Below are 15,484 nucleotides of genomic sequence, written 5' to 3'. Positions count from 1 at the left end.
TGTTTACAAGATCTCTAGAAATATAGCCAACGCACACTAATGAACCAGACTGGATTTTCGCTTTGACAATGCAAGAGAGTACTGAGTAAAACCAGAACTTCCCTTAAAGGACAGCCACGGAAGGGTTACATGCACATGATCTCAATCCATCCTATAGGGGCACTATTAATATCCATAATCATGGATGAAGAAACTGAAACACAAAGAGAGTAAGTAACTTTCCAAATGTCACAGAACTTGCAAGTTCAAAGCTGAAATTCAAAAGTAGGTCTATCTATTTACCAACTCCAAGGTTGGTCTTTGAGACTGTAGCACTTTTATTGCCTCTCAAATTCTTGGTGCTTCCACATAATTTTGATTGATGGTATATGGTAAGTGTGTTAAATTAACTTAATGTTATTATACATTAAAAGCTTTCATAGTATTTTACAATATAAAAACAAAATATGAAAGAAAAATTTGTTACTTAATTGAATGACAAGCATTTCTGGAAATGTTTGATACAGTGTAACTAGGTTTTAAAAGATCGTTTCCCTCAGTATCTTTCAGTAGTAAGCATTTGACATCTATTTTGTTTGTTTCCTTTTAGCTGCAACATGTTGGCGATAAAGACAGTTGTTTCAAATATTCACTATCCAAAATCATGAAAGAAGCTTGGATTTGCCAGCCCAGTGTGCGTGCCAGAGGAAGAGTTCCTGCAAAGAGCTCATTTGCTGTCATTTTTGAGGGCCTGCGAGTTTGGGGACAGGATGGGCATGGAGGCCACCCAGAGGAACTCTGCACTGGTGTCAGCACCGGGCACCTTGGGAGCACCTATCCCACCTACACACTGAGCACTGATGGGACATCCATGGAATGTGCTGGGAGAGGCCTCAGGCTCAGCCACTAAAATCAGGAATGCCTGGCCTGAGCCCACAACCAATCCGTCCTCCCATGCCATCCTAATGGCTGTTAAGTTTGAATTCCAATGCCCTCCAAGAAAAAGCTGTTGTTTTTTTCATATCATTGGTGTAAAAAACAAATCGGGGGACTAAAGGGACTCGTAGGAACTGCTATCATCTTATTTTGCCCAGCTGGGACTTGGGGAGGGAGAAAAAAATCTATATTTACCACCAGTTTGTAAAATCAGTTGGCCATTTTACTGCACAGATACACATGTGTCCTAGGAGGGTGGTGTATAACAAAAACTCGTAACCAAAGTGCCTTTAGTGACAAGAGTGACAGCAACATTGCTTACACTTGCCTTTAGTAGGCATTCTTCTAAGTGTTTTACATACATCCTCTCAATTATTTTCCCAATGCTAGGATAATGGGCTCTTACTGCAATCATTTTAGAGGAAAGAAAACTGAGGCAAAGTGGACTTAACTTAGTCAGGGTCCCACTCCAATGAAACCTGGATTCAAAGCCAGGCAGTCTGGCTCCAGGCTACCAACCCGGTGTACTTCGCGAGAGAGGAGTACTCGTGACAAAGTCCCAGGCTTCACATCAGGCAAACCTTATTCTCATGATGCTTGTGCCACTTACCAGTGTGGTGGTCTTGGGCAATTTACTCAGCCTTAACCTGCCTCAGCTTCCTTACCTGAAAAATGATGATAATAATAGTCCTTTCATAGGGTTTGCTATGGGGAGCTAATGCAATAAAAAACCTAGTTCAGGGCCGGCAACAGAGTAGGCACCTATCAATGACTTTCATTTTATTATTGCCAACAGTGAATATGGAGATGCAGTGAAGTGCCTGTAAACTGTATGTTATTCTCACATCTCTGGGGCCACTTATTCCCAATTAGCAGTTATGTTATTTTCATAAAGTCAAAGCATTCCTCTGGGTATTTTCATAGATAAACTCCAGAGCTAGGTTGACCAGTTCTCCCACGACCTTCCCCCACAGGCACCACCACAGACTTGATTCTTGCTTTCAGAGCAGACAACCAGCTGCAAAGCACCTCCTGAAAAATGCTAAAAAAGGTTTTCTCTGCTGGCATTCTCATCTAGTAAAAATGCAATGAGAAAAGCCATCTCCAAGACTTCTTTCTTCCCCCAACTGTGTGTACCGCTTCTGGAGATGTGGCATTATTGCAGGGGGCTTGAACGGCCCCATACAAGCAACATAAGAGTTTCAGTTAAATTTAGTTTCCCAGAATATGCTTCACAGTTTCCCCCCAAATTCCACTCCATGTAAGATTTGTTAATTAATTCATTCAATATTTTTTTGTTGTTGAGTTCCTACCTCATGCTAGGACCAATAGTATAATAGTAAACAAAAGAACAGAGTCTTTCTCCTTAAGATGTTGACATCAAATGGGTGGGTAGGTGGAGGGCCACAGAGAAAAACAATCAGGCAGTTGGGACGGAGAAGGGTAAGCATAGGTTACACAGAGTGCATGCAGTCAGGGTACTTGACTTAGACTCTGTGGCCAGGGAAGGAGGTCTCACAGTGTCAAGGACGTTCACGCTGTTCTGAAAGACTTCTAGCATTAGCCTGATGAAGGGAATAAAGACGGAGAATGAACTCCAGGTAGAGAGAAGAACACGGGCAAAAACAGCAGAAATGATAGTAAAAATGTGCTTTTGTTGTAGGAATAGCATGTATTTCAATAAACAATTTAAATCAAATATAGCGAATTTATTTGTGATTCATTTATTCACAAATCAAGCACTTTTAATGTGAATTCACATAATAACACAGCTCAGGACTGAACATAATCAGATGACTCATACTTGGAGACATGAGTAGCAGAATTTTGCTTATTGTCTGGATAAGAGATTAGTAGAAGACTCTAAGAATTGATTTTGTTAATATAATCATAATTTTAGAAATGCTTGATAGATTTGAAGGTGTTTCTCACTAGCATGATTTAATCACAAACTTACATATGAGAAGGAAAGGAGATAATAATACATTTACCTTGAATTCTGTTTTTTGAAAGTTAAGGCAATATGAACTTGGTTTGTGAAAAATATATATATTCCTGGAAAACATTATTTATAACAGGTTAATGCCATCATATGCAACAGACTAGTACAACATGTTAGGATCGTAGGATCAAATAATTACAGGGGTGGGTGTAGAAAATAGGAAGAGGTTGGTAAATGGATACAAACATTCACTTATAAGATGAATAAGGTCCGAGGATCTAATGTATAATATGGTGACTAAACTTTAAAAAAAAAAAAAAATCGTAAGCTTCTATTTCTTTATTTTGAGAGAGACAGAGACGGCGCAAGTGGGGAAGGGACACAGAGAAGGGGAGAGAGAGAATCCCAAGCAGGCTCTATACTGCCTGCACAGAGCCTGATACTGGGCTCAATTTCACAAAACTGTGATATCATGACCTGAGCCAAAACCAGGTCAGATGCTTAACCGACTGAGCCACGCAGGCATCCCATAGGGTGACTAAACTTGATAATACTGGATTGTGTTACTGAAATTTGCTAAGAGAGTAGAACTTCAATGTTCCCACCCTGTCCCCCCAAATTGGTAAATGTGTGAGGTGTTGGATGTGTTAACTCAATGGGAAGAGTCTTTCACAATGCGTATTTATATCAATTCATCACCATGTATGTTTTAAATCTCTTAAAATTTTATTTACCAATTATACGTCAATAAAGCTGGGAAAAAAATCATAACAACTGTATTGAATTAGTTGTCTTAAAGGGACACAAATGATCTCTCTTAGTGAATAAACAGTCTTCATCTTAATCAATAAGTAAGTCTCTGAGGATGGCCTGAAACTGGCCTGAGTTTCGGCCATTGATGTTCTATGTGGATAGTCAACTCATCGATCTTTCTTTCTAACAGTTTCTCTTGCTATTATATCAATGCCAGAGTAATATTGGTTTAATCCATTTAAATGATAGCTAAAAATTAATGGCTTATATATCCACCACATTTAATACTCACAAAAAGTTCATACTTACTGAAAGCATACACAGAAGTCTTCAAAATCTAACCATATTTCTTTAGAAACGCTATTATTTATTGTTGGGAGGTCCTCCTGTGATTTTTCCTGTGTTGCTGTCGTCTGGCTGACTAAATCTCTTTCCAAACTAAGTCCTTCACCTTGATGAGCTGTGTCATTTAATCCAAGTTCTGTTAGCTCTTCTGTGCATAGCAGAAGACAAACATGTCAATTGCACCCATGTTGTTAAATATTAAGTTATTGAGGTATGGAAACTTATAGAGGGAGTTTCACATTGAAGTCTACTTTTGAAAGAAAAAACCCCATTTCCTGAGACAATCATTTACAGCAAGCCTCAGATTTGGGGATGTTCATGCAGAGACACATTTTCATACACTCGGGAATCTAATCCTAACTCATACACATAGCAGAGTGTTAAGAACTTTTGAAATCACTTTCATAAAGTCGTATGTGCATTTTTCACAGATTATAAAGTTATAACAGTTTCACAGATTATACAGTTATTAGCTAGTTTGTTTAAAATTAGCTAGTGTATTTAAAATCTACTATAGACAGACATGTTCCTATAAGGCTCACACAACAGAAGAAAGGACAACCTGAGAAAGCCATTGCAATAAACGTGCTTCAGTGAGCCATTTAATGGCACCTCACAGTCTGTCATTTCTGTATCTTGTTTTATGTCTATCAAGTAATGTCACAAAGTTCTTACAGACTTCTTGACTCAAAATGTTACATATGCACATGCCACATAATGCTTTTTTTTGGATGTGAGGATTGGCCAAGTCTTCATTTAGGAACTGAGGAATTGGCAATGGTTTCAGCACTTTGATCATCACATGCCTGCATTAAAACACATGAACTGTACTCGTGGGCCCTTAATCAGATCATCTTTTATTTTGACTTTAAGTGTGAATTTAACCAGTGAGATTATCAGGGTTTTCTAGCCTAGAGTAGATTAGACTCAACACATCAGAGGAGACACTGGAGACAGGCTGCTGAGAGCCAGGAAAAGGGGAATTTAAGAGCTGTCAGGAAACAGAGATCCCTTTGTGCTTTGATGTTTTTCAAAGTCATGAGAAGTTTATGAATTTACCTTTTCCAGGTATAACTTGGGAAGTAATGTTTCCCTGTGAATTGAAAGGAACACATTAAGAAACCATTTTTAAATTCAACAAAACATGTTAGTTATCTAAAGCACCAATGCTTTTAAAAGAGTTAATACTGTCTTTAAATATTAAAGAAACAGATTTCTGCAATAGTTACTAAAACATGGCAAAGCAGAAACTTTGTTTTCAACCTTAGAATTCAAAGATGTGAATTTAATTAAATAATTGGCTGAGGGTTTAAGTTTGTGACATTAAAACAAAGAATATGTGAGTTTCTTTAAATAATCGAATCTTATAATAAAAGTTAAATTAAAACAATAATATCCTTATCCTTATCCTTATCCTTATCCTTATCCTTATCCTTATCCTTATCCTTATCCTTATCCTTATCCTTATCCTTATCCAAGAAGCAAGCCCATCCATGCCTTAGGGCGCCTGAAACAATTAGCAGGCATCTGAGACAGAGAGAATGAGATATGGGCTCATATCAAAACACAGGAAAGGGTTAAATGTCTATTTAAGGAACAGAACAAATCCCCACTTTGCCCTAAATCCTTTCAACGTTAGCATCTAGCTTTCTTCTGCCTCAACAGAACTCTGGAAATGGCTTCATGTGGAAAAATTAAATGAGAAATCTCCAGATCTGGGTTCACAGGTACCGTGGGAAACAGGAGAAGCTACTATACAAAGAGGAGAGGAATTAAGTGAAAGTCCACATGCTGAACTTTGAACTCTCAGCTCCTCTGTGCTGCTTGGTTCAATAACACTTATGGATCAGTGTATACCAACGCCTTTGACCCAGTCCACCCCAGGAGGGAGATTAGAGGACTCTAAACTGGAGAAACTGACCAGAGCCAGGGGAAAACCCCAAGATCTACATTTGGAGCTAATCCCAGTCCCAAATGAACCTCATTTACCCCCAATTATCCTAAATTAATTACCCTACCAGCTGACAAGCTCTAGCCATTCTATAAAGCCACTTCCAATCAGCAGCTCTTTAATGTCATAAATTCTTTAGACACGTATATGCAGCAGAGTATCACCAGACAATTAAGGAAGGAGTCTTATATCAAAGAAAGAAACTAAAGGGTGTGGGTGGAAAGATTAAGAGAAAACAGAAACAACTATATAGGATATATTTTTGAAATTGGTAATATTAGACAGATAAGAGAATATCCATCTATCAAATAAGAAATGTCTCCAAAAATACAATCAAGAGGGGAGCCTGGGTGGCTCAGTTGGTTGAGCTTCCAACTTCAGCTCAGGTCATGATCTCACGGTTTGTGAGTTCGAGCCCCACGTCAGGCTCAGAGCCTGGAGCCTGCTTCGGATTCTGTCTCCTTCTTTCTCTCTGCCCCTCCCCACTAGTGCTCTGTCTCTCAAAAATAAATAAATGTTTTAAAAAATTTAAAAAAAAATACAATCAAGAATGAGAGCTCTTAGAAACTGAAAATAAGAAAGTAGAATAAATTCAACAGAAAGTTTGGATGACAAAGTCGACACAAAAGACAAAGAGATTAAAGCTATAAATCTTTTAGAAGAAGACCTAGGGGGAAAGCTTCATGACATTGGATTTTGCAGTGATTTCTTGGTTGTGATACTACACAACAATAGCAAATGTAAAAATACATACTACATCAAAATAAAAAAAATTCTGTCCATCAAAGGACATAATCAATACAGCGCAACCTACAGAATGGGAGAAAAAGTCTGCAAATGATGCATCTGAGAAAAGGGTAGCATCAAGAATATATAAAGAACTTATGTAAAGAACAACAGAAAACAAACGAATTAATTTAAAAATGGGCAAGGGACTTAAGTAGATATTTACCCAAATAAGATAAACAAATGACCAACAAGCACATGAAAAGATACTCAACGTCACTAATCATTAGGGAAATGCAAATCAAAAGTATAATGAGATTCAACCTCATACCCATTATGATAGCTACTGTTATAAAAAATAAATAAATAAACAGGCATGGGTGTTGGTGAGGACGTGAGGAAACTGGAAGTCTTGTGCACTCCTAGTGAGAATATAAAATGAAAAAAAGTATTGCAGCTCCTGAAAAATAAAAGTTGATTTAATATGTGACTCGACAAGTCCTCGTTTGGATAAAAACCCAACAGAATTGAAAGCAGTGTCTCAAGGAGATATTTGTATACCTATGGTCGTATTAGCATCATGCATCCAGTGTCCATTGTTGGCTTAATGAATAAACAATGTGATATACATATATATGAATATATACTATTCCATCATATTATATACTATTACATATATATATACACACACATATGAATGACACATGCTACAACATGGGAAGGACTGCGGGAACATTATACTGAATGGCATAAGCCAGTCACAAGCATATAAATACTGTATGATCCCCCGTTATATAAGGCACCTAGAGTAGTCAAATTCATGGAGACAAAGTACGATGGTGGTTCTAAGGGACAGAGAGAAGGGGGAATGAGAAACTGTTTAATGGGTATAGAGTTTTAGTTTTGTAATATGAAGTAAGATCTGAAGATCGGTTGCGCAGCAATGTGAATGTACTTAACATTGTGTTGAGAAGAAGGAACTCTGCAAGAAACAGTATTAAGAAAAATCATCCAGACTGAATAAATCCTCCAGGAAACACTATTAGGAGAAATTATCCAGGTTGAATGGGTTCATGGAGTACCCAGCACAGTTCATAAAAAAGACTCATACCAAGGCCAATCACTGCAAAGTTTAATTATTCCAAGAATGAAAAGATGGTCTTTGAGATGGCAGAGAGTCACATACAAATGATCAAGAATCCCAATGTCATGTGTATTCTCAAGGACAAATGCTTGTATTTCTGTAAATACATTGTAGAATGCTACTAAGATCAACCTAATTTACAAATTCATCCGCTCACACAGTTAACATAGTTAACTATTCTTCTTTGTGTGTGTGGGCGGGGGGAGGGGACATTCGGTTAAGTTAAAAAAAAAGAAAAAGAAAAAGAAAACCAATGCTTAAAGGTAGAAGACAAGGGATTAAGGAAAGGGATTAAGGGAGAACTTCAAAATTCTAAAGGAATGATTTCTAAACTAAAATCTATATCCCACCAAAATATAAATCAGGTGGAGGGTGGATTATAGATAACTGCAAGCACATCAATTCTCATAATTTCCAATTCTCATAAATCTTTTCCCAGAAGTTTTGGAAAATGCAATTCACCAAAATTAGGTTTTAACCTAGAAACATAGTTTCCAGAAAACAAGAAATCCATCACAGAGAGACAAAAGGAAGTCTCAAGATGACGGGTATAAGGTTCCATTCATTTGAACTGTAGGAAGAAAGCAAAGGATTCTGGGGTGGGGAGGTGTCTCCAGGAACATAACTGGCACTTAAAGAAAACCTAAGGTGTTTGTGTGCCAAACAGTCTTTAGAGGGATTTTCTTTTCCTTCCTTTCTTCCTCCCTCCTTTCTCTCTCCCTTTCTCTTTCTTTCTTTCTTTCTTTTTCTTTCTTTCTTTCTTTCTTCCTTCCTTCCTTCCTTCCTTCCTTCCTTCCTTCCTTCCTTCCCTCCTTTCTTTTCTCTCTTTTCTTTCTTTCATTCATTATTTGGGAAGGTTTACTAATGTGTCATAGAAAAGTAACCAAATGATGGGGTGCCTGGGTGGCTCAGTCAGTTAAGTGTCTGACTCTTGATTTGGTTCAGGACATAATCTTATGGTTCATGGGCTCAGGCCCACATCAGGCTCCATGCTGACAATGTAGAGGCTGGTTGGGATTCTCTCCCTCTGTCCCTCCCCTGCTCCTGCACACTCATTCTCTCTCTCCCTAAACAAACAAACAAACACACAAACTTGAAAAAAAAAAAAAAAGTAACCAAATGAAAAAACACCATAATTAGCTTGTACAAAAATCTATGTAAGAAATGTTTTTGTATTTGCCTCCACAGTAATAATCCTTAAATAACTAGAATATCAATTCAACAAAGACTTCTGAAATTAAAAAAAAAAAAAAAAAAAAAAAAACCTGGAAGAGAGAGGAAAGCAGAGGTGTGTGATGGTGAGTGAAGACAGTACTGTATCCTTATCTTCCACAACAAGGGATAATATCTAACTTGACAGATAAAGAAATAACAAAATCCCATCATTCAATAAACACATAATGGTGTCTGCCATGTGCTAGGAATTTTCACTAGTGATGAAAGAAAAACAGTGTATTATAAAATCATCGTCTCTGCCTTCATAAGGCCTACTATTTAGAAATGTAGAGATACAGGAGCATCTGGGTGGCTCAGTCCACTGAGAGGCCAATTCGATTTTGGCTCAGGTCATGATCTCTAAGTTGTGGGATAGAGACCTGGGTAGGGCTCTGCACTGAGCATGCAGTCTGCTTAAGATTGTATCCCTCCCTCTCCCTCTGGCCCTCCCCTGATGCATGCTCTCTCTCTCTGTCTCTCTCTCTCTCTCTCTGTCTCTCAAAAAGAAAGAAAGAAAGAAAGAAAGAAAGAAAGAAAGAAAGAAAAAAAGAAAGAAAGAAAGAAAGAAAAAGAAAGAAAACAAGAAAACAAGAAAACAAGAAAGAAAGAAATAAAACTAGTTTTAAAAAAGAAATGTAGAGATAAACACCAGAAGAAACACAAATAAAATAAAAGTGATTGACTCTGGAGAGAAGACTAAGGAATGAGGAGGAGTAAGACAGGTTGGCTATTTTTATGTTTTGGGTACTTTTTGACTTTTTAAAAATACTGCATGGAATAGATTAAAACTTAAAGAAAAACTTTAAAACTGTGAAAAATCTATTCATTCTCTTTATGAGATTTCTCATTTGTTAGTCTGCTTTTCAACTAATACTAAAAAAATGTGTTTACCTCTATGCAATGGCCTGCCCCACAAGTTATCTTATGCCATCTATAGAGATTGGTAGAAATGAACTGCGATTCATTCACATAATGAAATATTATGCAATTTTAAGAATAAAGACACTCTTTAGGTATAGATATGAAATTTTCACCTGTACATATTCAATAAAAACTCTTTTGTTTGTTAAATTTTGAACAGAAAAAGGGGAGGTGATGGATTATTGTGTGTTTCTTTGCATTTGCACAAAGAAACACCGAAAGTGTCCTACAGAGGGCAGAGCAGTGAAAATGGAGAAGTACATGAATGGAAACAAGACTTCTTAATGTATGCCTTATATTTTTATTTTTTAACATGTTAATATATTACCTTTTAAACAACAACTACCTTTTTACAGCCACCACACTGGCAGAAGTTGAAATATCAGACACTGTAAGTGTTGGCCAGGATGTGGTGTGAAGAAAATGCTTATCCAGGGCTTACAGAAGTGGATATTGATACACCTGTATTGGAAAATTGTTGGGCATTTTGTTGTGATGTTAAATGGGTAAATGCCCTATGACCCAACAACTATACTGCCAGATTCACATCCTGGAGCAGGGATTCCTAGCCTAGTGTCCTTTGGGCTCATTGTTAAGATTTCAGGAATCCGTGAACATGGATGGTTGAAAAAATTCATCTTTAACCCAAGTTCAGCATTTTCCTCCATTATCAATTTATCAATGCAGGTGAGTAGCCACAATGTTGTTAACAATAATTGTGACTTTACACACAAAAGAAATCACAGTACCCTACGTATCATTAGAATTGCAAATATCAAAAAAAAAAAAAGAATTGCAAATATCCTAAAATGTCACATGTGTTGATCAGTACTCTGAAATTACACAGTTATGAGGCCCATTGTCAGGTTTCAAGTGGCTACATCTTACTCTCTATGGATACTCTCACGACCTGTAGCTGCCCAATCATACTATACTTAGCAGGCAACTATACTTAGCAGTCATTCCACCCCCAGACAGCAAAGTTGTGTGTCCTCACAGTGCTCACACACACAGCTGTTTTGCTTTCCACTATTCCCTATCATCAATAGTCAACTAATATGCAGACACAGATTAGTTGTCGTCATTGTGTGTTAAAGTTTTTAAAAAATTGGCAAAGGGACGCATCGTCCGTAAAAGATTACAAACCCTGGAACTAAGGAAACTCTTACACATGCATACAGGGACAGCAAAGAATAGTCATGGTATTACTGCTTACAATAGTAAGAAACATGAAGCGGGGCGCCTGGGTGGCTCAGTCGGTTGAGCGTCCAACTTCAGCTCAGGTCATGATCTCACTGTCTGTGAGTTTGAGCCCCACATTGGGCCCTGTGCTGACAGCTCAGAGCCTGGAGCCTGTTTCAGATTCTGTGTCTTCCTCTCTCTCTGACCCTCCCCTGCTCATGCTCTCTCTGTCTCAAAAATAAATAAAAACACTTAAAAATTTTAAAAAAAGAAACATGAAGCAGTGAATATAACCATCAACAATGTGAACGATTAAAAAAAACAGTAGGTTGGTTATCCATTAAATACCTTCAACCAGTGAAATGAATTGAATGAACTGTGGCACGCAGCAGGAGACAAATCTCAGAATTGATGTTAAGTGAAAGGAGTCCCAGAAGAATTAATATGAATCCATTCAGATAAAATTATATAGCAATTAAACTAAGGTTATATTGTTTATAAACGTATACATAATTGGAAAAATTAGAAGAGTATGAGGCTGGTTAATGACAAACTCTGAATGGCAGAGAGGAGATGCAACCTGGGAGAGACACGCAGGGGACTGCTATGAATATGGCATTTTCTAATCTAGATGATAGATATGTAAAAAGCTTATTTTCACGGTATTCTTTGTTCTGTTCAGATGCATGTCATACATTGGTGTATAACATATTTCACAATTTAAGAAAAAAACATTTATAATTAAGAATTGGGCCAATAATAAGAGTAACATAGTTACCTGAGATACTGCTCCTGTCAACTGAATTAAGTCTGGCTGGCTAAAGGTGATGGTTTCATCATTTTCAGCAAGGGAAGATAAACCAGATCCTGGAGGTACCCCTTTCTTGATAAAATATTGTACAAAATGACTAATAAAAGAAAAAAAAACAACCTCTGTCATCTTAATGTCTTGCTTAAAGTTATAACTGCATTTTTTATTGAGGCATAATTGCTGTATAACATTATATTAGTTTCAGGTGTACGACATGATGATTTTACATTAATATGTATTGTAAAATGATCACATGTCTAGTTAACAACCATCTCCATACATAGTTATCATTTTTTTCTTGTAATGAGAACTCTTAAGATTTACTCTCTTAGCAGCTTTCAAATATGCAATACATATTGTTAACTATAGTCATCATGCTGTACATTACATCTCATGACTTATTTATTTTATAACTGGAACTTTGTACATTTTGACCCCCCCCCCTTTACCCATGTCAGCCACCCCTTATCTCTGGCAACCACCAATCTGTTCTCTGTATCTTGGGTGTTTGTTTTTGTTTTTGAATTTTTAGATTCCACATGTAAGTGAGATCATACGGTATTCATCTTTCTCTGACTGCCTTATTTCACTTAGCATAATGCCCTCAAGGTCCATCCATGTTGTCATAAATGGTAAGATTCCCTTCTCTTTCATGGCTTAATGCCATTGCATTGTATATTAAATAACAGCAGTTTAGTCAAGAGAAATTTCTGATTTTGTTCATTTCATCATCTCATCAATTTGCATCCAATAACAGATTTTTATTTCATATTAAAAACCTTGACTTGCTTTCTGTACTATGAAGAAGTATCTCTATCAGTCAACGCACTGCTGTAAAAATTTTCTAGAACACTATTTTAAAACTATGGTGGTCATCTTTAAATGTTGATGATCAGAACGAAGGAATTTTACATTTAGACTTGATTTAACTCAGCATCAGAGTAATGTATCAGTGAAATAGGGCTCAGAGTAAGAAATTGTGAGTCTTGAGCACTTGAGTTTATAACTGTGGCACTCTTACTAGCTACTCAAGGGTACAGGATTTCCTTTCAAGTAATTACTGATAAGACCTTGAATCGCCATTGTCATACCTTGAAGTTTATAGGCACAATAAAAAGACATTGTTATAGCACATATATTTTACTTTGTTTGTCAACGATAAAATTAAATTTCATGTATACAGTCTTCCTAAACTTTTTTTCTTTGCGAATGTTTAGTGAAAGTTCTTAATTCACAAGCTAAGCATCTCTGATTTACCTGAAGCTGACGCTAGAGGGTAGCACAGACATATTTGTTGTGAGGCTCTGAGTGGCTTCCACTTGGCCAGGAGCCAAGAATGGGCAACTCTGGGATGTTGCTACAGAGGTAGTGTTCCAGGGAAAGGCACTTATGATCGCAGTCGCTCTCAAGGGCTCGCCGAAAAAGGGCTTGCACTCATATTGACCTGAGAACTCTGACTGCACAGCAAAGCTGGACAAGGGACATTTCTTTCTTGTACGATAAAATGTCATTCACATATCTTTGTTTTTGGCTCTGGCAGATTGAATAAATATGCCAGGAAATTCATAACAGAGTCAAACAGTGAATAGATAAGTCACCTAGATTTGGTTTGTAGACTTCCGTCCACCTTGACCAGATAATAAAGCTGAAGGAAAATATAAGAAAATAGAGTAAGGGAGTAACTCAGGGAGTTCAGGTTATGAAACCAACCCATATGTGGTGCCTACTGGCACAGAGATTCTAGAAATTTGGGAGTGACATTTTGAATTGTGAGGAAATTTCTCCTGGTGGTCTGCAGCTCTCAAAAATCCATAAAATCTCTGGTTAGTATGAAACCTCAATCAATTGAGAGACAGCAAAAAGGGATTTGAAATGGAAAAAAGCATCATCTTAGTGGGTAATATTAAGTATGAAATTAATTAGAAAAATTATGAAGCACTAACATTTTTTATGTTAAGTTTAGGAAAATTCTATGTATATGTGCTATTTTGTATTTCTAGCATATGAAAGAATTTAGCATGTTACATAATGCAGCAAATTAGGCTTTAAAATCTATATAGCATATTTAATTTTAGTTTTATGATTATGTTACAAGGTATAAGAAAATTTGGGTTTATAAAAATTAGTGGTAGGTATAGGAAAAATTAAGTTTCTCAAAATATGTGAATTTGATTATTTGACCTTAAAAAAAAATTAATGTTTATTTATTTTAGAGAGAGAGAGACAGAGTGCAAGCAGGGGAGGGGCAGAGAGAGAGGAAGACACCAAATCCAAAGCAGGCTCCAGGCTCTGAGCTGTGAGCACAGAGCCCAACATGGGCTCAAACTCACCAACAGTGAGATCATGACCTAAGCCAAAGTCGGATGCTTAACCCAATGAGCTACTCAGATGCCCTGGTTATTTGAACTTTTATAATGATTTAAATACTTTGCAAGATTTTATTTGCTATGATTTTTGGCTTTTAAAGTACTTAAAGAGATAACAAAATACAATAATATTGTAAATGCCATTTAAAATGTTTAAATAGGGGCACCTAGGTGGCTCAGTTGAGCATCCAACTCTTGATTTCAGCTCAGATCATAATCTCACAGTTTGTGAGTTCAAGCCCCACATCAGGCTCCGAGCTAAATGGAGGATTCTCTCTTTCTCCCTCTCTCTCTGCCCCTCCCTTGCTTTCTCTCTCTCTCAAAATAAATAAACTTAAAAAAAATTTTTTTAATGTATAAATAAATTCAGAAAAGTAAATTTATTTAAAACTTTAGTGGAAATTAATAGATTTATGTATAACAAAATTTTATTAAAACTAGATTTATAAATTCGTAACAGTAACAAATTTTTTAAATTAAAGTAGCAGCAGACTGTCTTTTTGGTTTATAGAGCTGTCTTTCAAGGCTTGACATTGCTGACTGCCAATGACTGTCCTGTGTTAGGGCTGCCTAGGGGTCCCTCCTAACCCCCTCTCAGTGCTCAATTGTTGATGCATAGAGTTGACAGGAGCCTTAAAAGGAAACGATTTGAAGAATATCTCTAACATTTTCAACTTATAGAGTTCATAAAATGTAAATTGACTGGCTCTGAAAGTAAAACCATACAACGAACTGCCTTCTGATCTCAATTTTGACTGCTTTAGTTCATCCGCTTACATTCCGGTCATGGATTTTAATACGTCCAAAGAAGGCTAACCTACGTCTAATGGGCACTGTGTGACCGATAATATAAGCCATTCAAAATGTTCACTAAAGTTTTATTTAAGTTTAAAATACATTCAAACAAGGAGCAAATCATAAATGCAAACCTTGCTGAAAATCTCAAAGCAAGCACGGCCATATCACCATTATGCTGATCAAGGGACATTATTGTTGCCAGTGCCCCATGAGTCCTGCCGGATAGGTCTCCCAATCACGGCCAGTCCTGCTCACCACAGAAAACTATTCTCCTGACTTCCAACACCATAGATTGTTTTTGATTTTTCTTCTCATAATGAACATTAATAGAATCCTTAAAAGCAACCTGTGTACTTTTTACACCAGACTTCTTTGGTCTAATATTTTGTGTGTGTGACATTCATCCATGTTGATT

General features: G+C 36.9%; 1 protein-coding gene across 4 annotated transcripts in view; it reads right to left on the bottom strand.

Annotated features, from left to right (window-relative positions):
* Positions 1-15,484, bottom strand: part of ADGB (androglobin) — a 164,736-nt gene that overhangs the window by 69,633 nt on the left and 79,619 nt on the right. For all 4 annotated transcript variants that reach the window (XM_045499942.1, XM_045499943.1, XM_045499944.1 and 1 more), the window contains 4 exons: positions 11,873-12,002; positions 5,015-5,048; positions 3,920-4,103; positions 2,907-2,970 (listed from right to left, as the gene is read on the bottom strand). In XM_045499942.1, coding sequence (XP_045355898.1) covers positions 2,907-2,970; positions 3,920-4,103; positions 5,015-5,048; positions 11,873-12,002 — 412 coding nt within the window. The remainder of the gene's footprint in view (positions 1-2,906; positions 2,971-3,919; positions 4,104-5,014; positions 5,049-11,872; positions 12,003-15,484) is intronic.

The sequence above is a fragment of the Leopardus geoffroyi genome, chromosome B2 (assembly GCF_018350155.1).
Source record: "Leopardus geoffroyi isolate Oge1 chromosome B2, O.geoffroyi_Oge1_pat1.0, whole genome shotgun sequence".
NCBI classification, from domain to species: domain Eukaryota; kingdom Metazoa; phylum Chordata; class Mammalia; order Carnivora; family Felidae; genus Leopardus; species Leopardus geoffroyi.
Note: the sequence above shows the minus strand (reverse complement) of the source record. Positions and strands in the feature narration are given on the sequence as shown.